The sequence below is a fragment of the Prionailurus bengalensis genome, chromosome E3, assembly GCF_016509475.1.
Source record: "Prionailurus bengalensis isolate Pbe53 chromosome E3, Fcat_Pben_1.1_paternal_pri, whole genome shotgun sequence".
Lineage (NCBI taxonomy): Eukaryota > Metazoa > Chordata > Mammalia > Carnivora > Felidae > Prionailurus > Prionailurus bengalensis.
Genome location: NC_057357.1, coordinates 1,232,808 through 1,245,634, shown reverse-complemented (window position 1 = coordinate 1,245,634; position 12,827 = coordinate 1,232,808). Strand labels below are relative to the sequence as shown.

Genomic DNA, 12,827 nt, shown 5'->3' with positions numbered 1-12,827 from the left:
CTAAAGGCAGAAAGGAAACTGAGATCAAAGTGCAAAGGCTGTGTTTTAGGAGAAGCAACAGTATGCGCCGTGAGGCCCCGCTTCCAGGTTCCAGGTCTTCCCGGTTACTTTTCTGTGCTCATGCTGTATTAGGAAATTAGTTCCACGTGACTCCTTGTTGGCTGTTGAAGTGAGCCTGCTGTAATTTTGCCGACGACAAATAAACAAGAAATACCTTTCTTCCTAATGATGCATCCAGTGTGGGAAGCCTGTCAGATGAGGGGACATGAAGCAGGGTGGCAGGTGACAAGGGGCCACGAGGCATTTTCGCAGAAACACGGGGCCTCACTACATCTGTGTTCTGAAGCCTACCTTCCTGTGCTGGTTAATGGAGCAGAAGTGGCCATACTCTTCCGGGCCAGGGGTCCAGGAGCCACATGTGGCATGCTGCCTCCTTCTGTAAATTGAGTGGCAGCGGGGGACACGGCTGCGCCTGCTTATTTACTATTGTCTAGGGCCGCTGCGACATCACCACAGCGAGTGGACCAGCTGTGGCACACACATGGCCTCCCAAGCCTGATCTACCGACCGTATGGTCTTTCACAGAAAGAGTTGGCTGAACCCCATTCCAGACTCTAGAATTGCAATTTCCAGCCTGGTAGCTGCTAACCAACATGGCCGTTTGAAGTTTGTTAGGCTTAAATGAATTAAAATCCAGTTTCTCGGTCCCCGAAGAACATTTCAAGTGCTCAGTAGCCGCCCACAACTGGCGGCTGCCGTCCCGGGTGGCAGAGAACGCCCCGTCTCGGTACAGTCCTCGTGCTCAGTGCTGCAGTGGAAGACGCGAGGAGAACCCAGGCTGTGGTCTCAAGCAGCAGATGGAACAGAGCACCGTCATCTATGGACTGATCCTTGGTGTCCTCGATTTGCCAAACGGAACAGCCAGTTGAGTAGCTGGGGAGAATGAACTAGGCGGCCCGGGGGATGGCCAGGGACACGAAATGCACCTGCTACCCCTGGCCCCAGAAACCAGGGCACACACGCCTCTGTGCCTGGCTGTTCCCGGCGCTCTGGGACACACGCTCTCCCCACAGCACATGCAGGGCCGCTCTGGACACGCAGGTCTTCGTGGTGTGCTGTGTGCTCTCCAGCCCCAGGGCCATGGGCGGCTCCCGGCCGGTGGCTCTGCGAGCACCTGTGGGTGCAGGCATTCTAATCCCGGGAGAGCCTCTGGGTCTGGGGGCACAGGTGGTGTGTCCTTTCCTTACATTTAGGTCCAGGCTGTGCTTAGACAGAGACAGGGATACAGTGAGGCACATTCAAATAGCTGGCACCTAGAAGTTTCCATAGCTGTTATCTCCAAAACGATCACTTTGGCGGAAGTAAACCCTCCCACTCCCTCTGGGTGTGTGCATCCCCGTGTGGCCTCCTGGAGAATATATAAAGGAAGTAAACAGGATGTGAGGGAGAAACGGGCCTGGGCGAGTGGCAGCCTGTGGCCGGGGCGGCCCCGGACCTGGCTCTACCCTCAGAGCGCCCACGTCCCAGATGTTCAACTCAGACCTGACCCCAAACTACAGCCCCTCCAGCAGTCCGCCGCCAGGGTGCCGGGCCTCCCCGGCACCTGCGTCCTCGTGTGCCGCGGCTCCAGAGTCCCATCACGCGAGGGCCATCCCCGGAGACCGAGCCCTGAGCGGGGCAAGAGGCCGTCGAGCCACCATCTTCTGGACCGTGGGGCGGGAGCCCCCAGTACATGCTCGCTGGACCCACCGACAGCCTGCTAACCCTGACACGCCTTGCGGGCTTCGCGGCGCTGCCGAGCTGTGATCTAGCTGCCTTGGAAGCTACTCGCGGCCCTGTGCTCGGAGGGGCTACCCCCAGTGGTACCCCAGCCCACAGAGCCCCGTGCTGCTGGCCGCCAGCCCCTCCCCTGCCCCGAGTCAGCTTTCCCCGCCTACCCTTCCACCTTTTCTAGAGGGCCCATGTGACCGAGCCCGTTCACTAAACACGACGTTTCTGAGTCATTCATGTCGTAGCACACGTCAGAACACTCCTCTTCGTGGCCAGGTGCTGCTCCACGGTGGCAGCAGACACGACTTGTGGACACGGGAACCAGCTGGTGGACCCCGGGTGCTCCCACTTTGGGGCTGTTATAAACGATGCTGCTGTGAACACGCGCGTCCGTGTCGTGTCGAGCATTCTTCTGGGCTGGGACGGTGGGGTCACGTGATCGCGTGGGAAGTGCAGGTTCATCTGGGTTGGGACAGCGGGGTCACATGGTAACTGCGTGTTTAACACTTGAAGACGCTCCCAAACTTTTCCAAAGCAGCGGCACCATTTTTCACCTTCGCACCAGCACCGCGTGAGGCTTCTCTTTCCCCACGACGCGATTACTGTTGACTTAGGAAACCACGCGAGGTCGGCGTTCCTGTTTGTCCTGGAATCCGGGGAAGCGCCCCGAGGCCTGAGTGATCGACTCATGTCCAGAGTCCAGAGTGCAGCTCAGCCGCTATCTTCTCATCTCGTCCCTGAAAAGTCCCGGGCGTGCAGAGGCAGCTCCAGCGGACAGAGGGCGGCCGGCGTGCTGGCTCGGCCCCACAGAACCAGCCGCCGTTACCAGCCTTGCTCAACCTTACAGCAAGCAGGCCAGACAGACGCTCGTACAGCCAATTTGTTTTCATAATTGAAACAGAATTAACCGACGGCCACAGACAATTGCTTCACCTCGCTAGAAACCAAACGTGAAGGTCAGGAGTAACACGGCAACCTCGTGTCGCCTCCGGGGGCGACACCGTAAAGGTGGGCTGCGAAGGAGGGTCAGAGCCAGCGGGGTGTCAAGTCTGTGCGCACGGGAGGCAGACAGGCTCTGGGAGTGGTGACCTCTGGGTCTGAGGTCAAAGTTCCAATCCTGGCTCAAAGCGCAGGTGTTCTGTCTTCCCTGTAGGTGTCCTTGATTCGTCCCGAGGTCGTTTTTCCCACCAGCTGACCTGGGGCTTTATCATCGGGCTGGGTGGGTGCCCGGGGGCTGCCAGGCCTGTGGGTGATGCCCCTGGTGCAGACGCAGCAGCCGAGACCCATCCCGGGGGAGAGAGGGGTGCGGTCTGCAAATGGGCAGAGCGCCCCCCACCGTGCTGGAGTTTTAACTCAAGGAGGGGTCGACACAAAGCCTTGACTAAGCTGGGCCAGAAGCACGCAGAACGTTATGTTGGCTTAGTTTTTGCACCATCAGGCAAAGCGCAATTTAATTGTGGGCAGAAAAACAGCTCAGCGGCTTTTTAAAGCGCGTATCTAAGTGTGCCGCCAGGTCTGCCCTGAACGCGTGTGGGTTTATGAGGCACCACAAACAGGCAGGGTGACACTCGGGCTTCTGCACGAGGTTCCCGTGGACGCGGCTCAGAGTCGACCAGAGACCGTCCCTCCTCAAGAAGTGCAGGGGGCGGCGGTCAGCGGGAAGGCTGGGGAGGGTCACCAAGGACACACACCCGTGTCCTAAGCCCCAACCTGGCTCAGGCGGGTGCCGGTCCTGACTCCCTGCCCGTGGACCAGCCGCTCCCTGCTTTGGGCCTGGGCGCCTCACCTCCGATAAGGAGAAAACCAGGTTCGCCCAGCCTTCTGAGCAGTGGGACCCCGCCCGTGTCCCGGAGCCCCTGCTCCCCAGCACCCAAGGCTCCAAGTGGCTGTGCTGTGCGCCACGGACCCTCGCTTGGTTGCACACGGTGCAAACCCGCCCCCGCCCCCCATGCCCGCCCATCTCTCCTCCGCACAATGAGACTTTCCTGACCACTGCCACCTCTCCAGATACCTGGACGAAACAGGCAAGCAGAGCAGGTCTGAGCTCCGCAAAGAACACGAAAACCCTGAAGGGCGTCACCGTGAAAGCGCTCACGTTACAACGGTGTTTATTCAAACGGAACTCTACTTATTTCTAAGCTGGGGAAAAACCAACTCTGTTCTCTCTTGCGTCAAAAGGTCTGGCAAGCCGGTCACCGTCACGAGGAAATGCTTTCCTCTTCGCTCAAGCGGCACCAAGGACAGCAGTGTTCACAGGAGGAAAGTTTCCGGGAGAAGGGACTCCAACCCACGGTTCGAGGGCGCGACGATGGGCACGTCCTCTGCAAGCACGAACCTGCACTTCTTGGTTCAGCGAGCGGCTGACTCCGGGACGTAGCTGGGTTCCAAAAGTGGAGATGTATTTCTGTGCCGCAACAGGACACTTGCGTTTGTCAAGCTAATGGCGAACTGTGTGGTGACGAGCACGGCCCATGCTACGCGCACCTGGCCCAAACCCCGATGGGACAGGACGCAGGTCCCTCGGCAGTGAGCTGTGCACCTCCTCAAATCCGTCCGTCCGCTCACGGAAGCACGGTGTCAGGGACAGCGAGAGGCCCGTGAGCAGGAGGGGGTCTCCTTCTGCGAGTCAGAGTGAGGGGAGCAGGCCCCGCCAGGGCCGCCGGCCACGGGCAAGCTGGGGACTCCAAAGGCAGTCCGGCCAGAGAGAAGGGGCGCAGGACACAGAGCCGACAGAGGCCCGTGCCCAGAACGCGTGAGGAATCCTCACAACTCCACAGTAAGACGACAAACAACCCAATTTAACCCGGACGACAGATCTGGGCACTCGACCCAAGAAGACGCGTGGATGAGCACGGGGCGTGAGTGCACGACAGATGCTGAAGTCAGATTAGAGCCACGACACGCCCGTGAGGATGGCCGAACAGCAGACCCAATGCCACGGCGTGTGCTGACCAGGACCAACAGTGACCTGCCCCCTGCAGGTGGGACGCAGACACGCAGCTGAGAGACAGAGAGAGAGAGACAGATAAACAGACAGAGAGAGAGAGGACACAGAGAGACACCCAGAGACAGAGAGACACGGAGACAGAGAGAGAGAGAAAAAGAGACTGAGAGAAACAGAGAGAGAGAGAGAGACACACACACAGACTGAGAGAGATAGAGAGAGACACGGAGACAGAGACAGAAAGAGACTGAGAGAGACACAGAGAGATTGAGAGACAGAGACACAGAGAAACAGAGACGGAGAAGAGAGAGACACAGAGACAGAGAGACACAAAGACTGAGAGACAGAGACACAGAGAAACAGAGACACAGAGACAGAGAGAGACTGAGACAGACACAGAAAGATAGAGACACAGAGAGAGACACACAGACACAGACTGAGAGACAGAAAGAGAGCGAGAAACAGAGAGACAGAGAGAATGGCAGCACCCACTCCCTGGGGCTTAACCGAGAGAGAACATAGTTCATGCAGAGACCCGGACGCAGGTGCTCAGACAGGCCTTAATCGAAATCACCCAAACCCAGAAATGACCTAAACATCCTGGCTCCAGCGGTAGGTAAACTGAGGCATATCCACAGAAGGAGATGCTCCCCGAGGCAGGAAGGTAGGCCCCCACCCTAGGGAGCCTTCTGTGGGAAGGGTGAACGTGCAAACGGAAATGATCTCATGGCCGTGTCACGAGTCGAGGGGAGGCAGGTGGCAGGGCCTGGGGTGGCTCGTGAAATCTGATGTATGAAATGGTGTAAAAAAAAAAAATCTTAAAACTTAGATTTGAAAGTCTAATTATAAAAAAGTAATTTTAGAAGAAAAATGCTAACAATCTAACAAAATCTAGTGCTCATACCGCTAACCACGATTGGAATTTGTCCCAAACTCGTTCCGGTGGGACTGAAGCAAGCCTCTGGAAGGTGGCTGTCTCGGAGCCTGAGAGCCACCAGCCTGCGTGCCCCTGAGCCCTGCGTGACCCGGGAGATGACCCAGCACTGCACCCACACCGGACAAAATGTCCCTGCAGCGGGAAGACGGCCCCGCGTGCACGCGGGTAGCCGGGGGAGGGGGGGCAGGGCGACAGGCTGACCACTCCTGGGCGGAGACCCATGTGACACGTGGGGAGCTGTCGGCCGAGAACCTCAGGTTTGCCCAGGGCCGGGGAGGGAGGCGTCCCGACCTCACGTCCCAGGGCGGTCATCATTTCCCGTCCGCGGTGAGAAGCCGGCCGGAACGGCCCGTCGGCAAGCAGAGTGTGGTCTCCCGCCGGGCCAAGTGGCGAGATGCTGCCTCCAGGCAGCGGAGGGCAGGAAGGCCCCTTCGGAGCTCGGCTTCCTTCGCAGGCGATGAGGGCGCGTTTAAAAATAAAATCACAGCGAGCTTTACGTCGAAGGTCCACGCTTTAAAAAGACGCCGCGCTGTCAAGCTTTACTGAGGCAGAAAGCTGAAGTTGGCCCTTTCTACGACCTGTGTGATCTCCCCTGTACCAGCCAAACACACACCGGAAGGGGTCACGGGGCTGGGAGCCTGGGGGGCTGGAGGGCCGCTCCCCAGCCGGCCTCGGAGCCCCCGTCGTGGCAGGTGTCCGCGCGGCCCTCACGCCGCGGGCTCCTCGTGGCCGCTATCGACCCACCGCGCATCTTTACCACCGCGGCCCTCGCCAGCGTTGTGTTTGAAGGAGATGCGCTGCAGACAGACGGCAGCAGGAAATGCTGCATCCCCGGCGGAAAGCGCTGCTCGGCACGTGGGTCCGTGGGGCAGGGAGGAGGGACGGCTCCGGGGGTGGCTCCGCCCGGCCTGGCTCGCGTGCCCGGGACACGCCGCCGACGACACGTGTGTGCTCGCGGTGTGGCAGGGAACCGCAGGGAGGCTGTGGGGGCGCCTCTGTTCTGAGCGCACCCCTGGCCCGGGCCCTGCTCCTCCCCTGTAACTGAACTTTGGGTGCAGTTCACAGGTCCTCTTGTAAAGTGGCAGCACCGCCTGCTTCCACGATTCCTGCCACGACCAGCAGCCGCCGCCCACGGCTTCGCGGCCTGACGTATCCCCAACACCCGCAGCGGGCCCAGAGGGGAAGGCCCCAGGGAGGTGTCCTGGGCCGGGTCTCTAGCACACTCTACTGTGTGGGCCCGCGCCCCAGCCCCGCCACAGAACCCCTCACCCGCCCGGGCGGCCCACACTCACCTGGCGAGGGGTGGTGGGCTGGAGGGGGCGAGGCGAAGTCCAGCTTATCTTTGAGGTCGTCTTCGTTCTCCCTCTGCCACTGCAGGCCCACCTTCTCCCAGAGGCTGGCGGCTGCGAGCCTGTGGGACAACATACGCGTCAGGAGGGCGTGCGGAAGGCCGGAGCCACGTCCGCCCCCGAGGGCGCTGGGAACTCCAAGGGCTTCTGACGGCTCTGTTCATGGTGCTAAACCCAGATGGACTCCTGGACGTGCCCGAAGCACCCGGAACTCTCGACTATTTAAAAGCCGCAGACGCGTCCCGTGGGACACAAGATCCCACGGCAAGCAGGACAGAGGGGACGAGGCGGGCTCCAGGAGGGACTCCGCAGCAGACTCAGCACCGCTGCTGTAAGTGACAACTTCGGAGGGGCCCCTGACAGTCCCAGAAACACGGGGACCCGCACCCGGCCGGCCCAGGCCTCGCCCAGAGCGGCGGCCACCAGCATGAGCTCCGTACTTACGCGATCTCAGGGATGTCGTCCTCGAGGTTGCTAAGCAACAGCGGGATCAGCTTGTGGAAGAAGGAGTAGCGGTCCCGCAGGTCCAGCAGCCAGCCCCCCACCACACAAGTCACCGCCTGCCGCACCTGCACGCGAAGGAAGTGGGGGGGGAAGGGCTTCAGCCAGGCACAGGACGTGCAGAGGGAACCCGCCACGCAGACCCTGCAGCGAGCTCGGGCGCTGCCATCCTGGCCCGACGCCCGCCTGGGGTCCCAGAGCGGCTCTGCCATCCACACCGCGGGCTGGCGGAGGAAATGCCAGGACCGCCCCATCTCGTGGGCGTGAGCCCCCGTCTCCCGGGCTCTGGCCTGGTCCTCTGCTGGCTGCAGCAGGTCCCACGGGTCTCGCCGGCCGGGCCTTCGGTGTGGGAACCCCCCGGGGCTGGGCGCTGTCTCACCGCAGGTGTTCAAATGGGCCGTGGGCGAGCCCCCGCAAAACGTCAGCCTGCAGAGGCCACACCGCCGAGGCCTCAGGCCCCGGAGTGCGAGGGCCTCCTGAGGAGGCCAACAGGGGGCCCCTGGTTCTGGCCGTGTGCCAAGGCGGCCTGCAGGCCTCTGCCCACTTTGCCCGCCACAGGGAAGAAACGAGGTGCCTGAGGCCCAGCTCCCTCAGAACAGAGCCCGGGGCGGGGACTCAGCCAGCCTGGCGTCGTGGGAGGAGAGCGGGATGGGCTGAGCCCCAGCCTGCGCCCGATCCTGGGGAGCGCGGGAGCGCCACCGCCGCCCTCCGAGGGCTGTGTTGCCCCGGGCAGGCGGAAAGTGTTTCTGGAATACTAAACCACAAGAAAGAGTTGCAGCCCCAAGTTCTGGAAAACTCCGTCAGCAAGGAGGCAGAATGTTGTCCCTGACAGCAGCAACGGCCATGCCGTTCTCAGGGACCTGTCCGTTGACACGCAGCCATAGGGTTTTACAGGGACCTGTCGACACCCATTCACAGGTCCACACTCACGGGGCCTGTGACACAAACAGGCTGTTTACGGGAAGCTGCCGACTGATACTCAGTAGCACTGTTCACACAAAGCTGTCGTACGCAGTCATCACGCTCCTTCGAGGAAAGCCGTTCCATCTGCCCTCACGCCTCGAGTCCGCCTGGCACAAGCCGGGAGGGAGGCCGTCCGGGGGTGGCGGCACCACCGCCTGCCACCGGGATCCAGCTCGGTCCCTGCCTCCCGCAGCAGGTCTCCAGTCGAGGCCGGTCTCCAGTCCAGGCTGCAGCCGACCCAGCACCCCGCCCCCTCCCGGGGCAGAGCCCGCTTCTGCTCTCGGTCCCCACCTCCCATGCTGCCCGGTGCTGACCCCATCCAGCTCACGGGGGGGGGGGGGCAGCGTCCACAGTCACCCCAGTTCAGCGGCCCGCAGGTTGTTGGGAGCAGGGAGGGGCTTTCTGTCTCTGGGGTGTAGGGACACGGCCTGAAGCGACATCCTGGGCGGCTGGCACGTCACACCCGGACCCCGGTGCGGGACGTCACAGGCGGGCAACTGAGGGGGGCTTCTGTTCTGGCCCCTAGAGCCCTGAGGGAGACTCATCCTGCCGAGAGGCACCTCCAGTCCCCAAGGGGTGCCGGGGCCACCCCCAGCCCCTCTGCCTCCTCAGGAATCCAACAGCAAGTGGTAAGAAGCTCTAAGCCGTCCACACAACCCCAACAGGCATCGGGGCCCCTTCTGTGCACGTGTGCACACGTGCCTACGGGCCACACTGAGACGCCCCTTCACACCCGGCAGGACGGCGACAGACCCACACAGACCCCGGAGAAGCGCCGTTGGGATGTGGAAGGGGCGGACCCCTCGCGCACCGCCGCCGGGAATGCCAGGCGCGCGGCCACCGCGGAGAATGGCCCGATGGCTCTTCAATAGGCTAAATGGACAGTTACTGTACGACCCAGCACCCCCACTCCTGGGTCTACGCCCCGGGCCCCAGAGAAGCGAACGTGGGCTCAGACACCTGCGTCCCCACGTTGGCACAAGCGCCCGGCGACGGGTGAAGGGACAGAATACAGCCCACCGCACAACGGCGATCCCTCAGCCTCACGGAGGAACGCAGCGTGACCCCCGCTCCAACACGTCGCCCGGTGGAAGAGCCACCAAGACCACTCGCTGTCCTGCTCACGGGCAGCAGGGAGTGGGGGCAGGGAGGAGGGGGGAGGGTGCGATGGGAAGAAGTTGTGGTTAACGGCGGCGGTCCCACTGCGTCGTGAATGTCCTTCACGCGTCCGAACTCCATCTCAAAAGTGGTAGAAATGGCCCACTTTACGTTATGCGTATTTTACCAAACACTCTAAAAATAACATACCAAAAACACCGAACGTTTAAGTGAGTGATTTGCACACTATGTGAGTTGTAGCTCCATAAAGCTGCGTAAAAAAATAAAACCAAACAAAGCAACTTGGAAGGGAACTGAAGCGTGCCTGCGGCCAGGCGGCCGGGTGGTGCCGGGCAACACTCTCTAGTGTCACCACACCTGGGCCCCAGGGGCCAGCTCCGGCGGGGCCACCCTGAGCGTGCAGCACCATTTCCAGACCGCAGGGGACATGCGAGCAGCTGGTGTGAAGGGTTAAAGGACAGGGTGTGTGAACAATGGGGGAGGGGCCGGCACACAAGTGCTCCCCCATTGGGACAGCAGGGGCCAGGCGGCCATAGCACCAGCTTTTCAGTCCTTGGCCACCTTGGGCCACCTCATGCCCCCATGGCCACAGGCAGGGGCACTTTCTAACCACTCAGGGGACTTCCGCCAGCAACCGCTGCCCCTCCCTCCCCGGGCGACCCCCTCGTCCGTCTCCTCCCTCCCCTAAGTGATCCCCTCCCCGTCTCCTCCCTCTGGGGGGCGGGTGGCTCTCCTCCCCTTGTTGTTGCCGGGGGCCTTCAGATTCTATAAGCAAACTGTGGCCTCACATCCATGACCCAGCCTCCAACCTGACTTCTGCCAACAGAAAAGCCAGCATTCTGGTCTCGGTCTGTCTCTCTCTAGGTGGTTCCGAAGGCCCAACAGAAACATGACCCCGACACACCAATTCTGACCCTCCTCCTCCTCCTCACAGGTCTGGTTCACCAACCGCTGGGGTTCATCAATCCGCCTCGATGGACGTGTGTCTCACAGACGCCTCTGAAACCACGCGCTACACACGGTTCGACTATTTTCCAAGGAGGAAATACTCCCGTCCCACGTTCCCCCAAGTGAAGAACAACGAACATATTAAAACAATTCAACTCTCCCCGTTTTCCCAGAGGCGTGAACTAAGACCACCCAGTGACGGCGAGTGATGCAAGATGTCCGGGGCAACAGGTAAGAGTTTTACAGAAAAAAAGAAGTTACAAATAGCGCGTTCCCGGTGAAGAGGGGCGGACCACCTAGAGGAGAAACTCGTTACCTGGGGGACGTCATCGAAGAGCCTCTGAGCAAAGTGAGGGAGGACGTCGTCCACCGACTTCCCGTTGCCAAACTGGATCACAGAGCCGGTGGCCTCGATGACAGCCACCCGCACCTTCCAGTGCTGGTGTGAGATGCTCTGCATCAGGGGGCCGATCAAGGACTCCGACTGCATGTGGAAGTGGTCTGTGAGACAGGGGAGGAACCCAGTTACCTCCACGGGCTCCTGGGAAGACAGGCCCCCCCCCCCCCGTGTCCCGGAACGCCCTCTCCCCACCCAGGTCCCTGCTGCCGGCCTGCCGAGCACAGGTGTGTGCCCCCTGGCGCCGGGAGAGGCACAGGACTGGCGTGTGGCCCAGACGGCACGAAAGGAAAAGGCCAGGGGCTTGACTCCCTCTTGGCCGAAGGCAGGAGCTACGAGGAGAGTGTGAGGCTGACAGCAGTGGCACTGGGTGTCCAAGAGGGATGCCAAGCAAAGGAGAGAAACGGAGCCTGGAGGACGCTGCCCAAGTCCCCACACTGGCTGTGCCTCGAAGCCAGATGGCTGGTGCTACACAGGGAACAGGGCCGACATCACTTGGGGTGAAGCTACTCCACTTCCTACTTGTTCGGGCCTCGCACAAAATCAGAACTGGGATGTCTCTGACAGGTAGGCCGGCCCGCTGGTGTGGGAGTTCTGACTTCAGTTCTGCCGCTGCTGGAGACGCAACCACAGACGGCTACTTCGGTGATGCTGTAGCTGACTTCTTTCACCCTGAGGGCCTCAGATCAAGGCGGGATATTGACCTAGCGCTGCCCAGTGTGGTGTGGATCCAGGAGAGGGTCCTCACGGGGAGTCGGCAGAGTAGAGGGTTTGGAGGAGGGACATCCTTCAAGCACAAGGAACCGTCCCTCGCTCGGAAATGAGTGGGCACCCAGGATGCGGGCAGGCACTGCCCCACCCTTCCAGAACTTACAATCCAGTGAGGGAACACGCAAAGGCTGCAAGGCAGAAGCCGTCACCCTGGCTGACACACAGACCAGGGAGCGAAGTGGTTGGGGGTCAATGAGAAATGTGTTAAAAGCTTGTAATTCCCTTGGGGTGCCTGGGTGGCTCAGTCGGTTAAGCGTCCGACTTCGGCTCAGGTCATGATCTCACACCTCCTGGGTTCAAGCCCCGCATGGGGCTCTGTGCTGACAGCTCAGAGCCTGGAGCCTGCTTCACATTCTATGTCTCCCTCTCTCTCTGTCCCTTCCCTGCTCATGTTCTGTCTCTCTCTGTCTCAAAAATAAACATTAAAAAAAAAATTTAAAAAAAATAAATAAAAGCTTGTAATTCCCAATGGCTGTCTCCAGCCCAAGCCTCAAACCCAGCTCTCTTAGAATTCTGTACTATTTGAATCCAAACTTGCGACTCACAATGGAAATCTTGACGGTCCCTAATGGCAAGGGGTGAAAGGAAGCCTCATTCATTCTTCTTTGTCTCCTGTCCACCCAAACCTCCTTCTCCCTCATCCCCCACCCAGTTCGACAGGACACCCTGCCGGCTCCGTGCCCGACATCCATCCATCCATTTTCTTCCATGTCTGTTAGCGGACCGCTCGCCCCCACAAGTCCAAGCCAACCATCATCTAAGTATGGATTAACTCTCGCCCCAACTGACCTTCTCGTTTCCCCTTGCCACCTTTGGTGATCGATTCTCTGAGCACCACAGTGATCTTTTAAACATCAGAACTGGGGTGCCTGGGTGGCTTAGTCGGTTAAGGATCCGACTTCAGCTCAGGTCATGATCTCCCAGTTTGTGGGTTCAAGCCCCGCGTCGGGCTCTGTGCTGACAGCTCAGAGCCTGGAGCCTGCTTAGGGTTCTGTGTCTCCTTCTCTCTCTGCCCCTCCCCCACTTGTGCTCTGTTTCTCTGTCTCTAAAATAAATACACGTTAAAAACAAATCAGAATCTGAGCCTCTCCCGCCCTTTCTCCACACCCCCCGCTGGCTCCCCATTGC

At 60.4% G+C, this 12,827-nt stretch overlaps 1 protein-coding gene across 2 annotated transcripts in view; it reads right to left on the bottom strand.

The window, feature by feature from the left end:
* Positions 1-12,827, bottom strand: part of DNAAF5 (dynein axonemal assembly factor 5) — a 43,981-nt gene that overhangs the window by 29,853 nt on the left and 1,301 nt on the right. For both annotated transcript variants that reach the window (XM_043559485.1, XM_043559486.1), the window contains exons 2-4: positions 10,848-11,032; positions 7,445-7,569; positions 6,944-7,062 (exon numbers count right to left, since the gene is read on the bottom strand). In XM_043559485.1, coding sequence (XP_043415420.1) covers positions 6,944-7,062; positions 7,445-7,569; positions 10,848-11,032 — 429 coding nt within the window. The remainder of the gene's footprint in view (positions 1-6,943; positions 7,063-7,444; positions 7,570-10,847; positions 11,033-12,827) is intronic.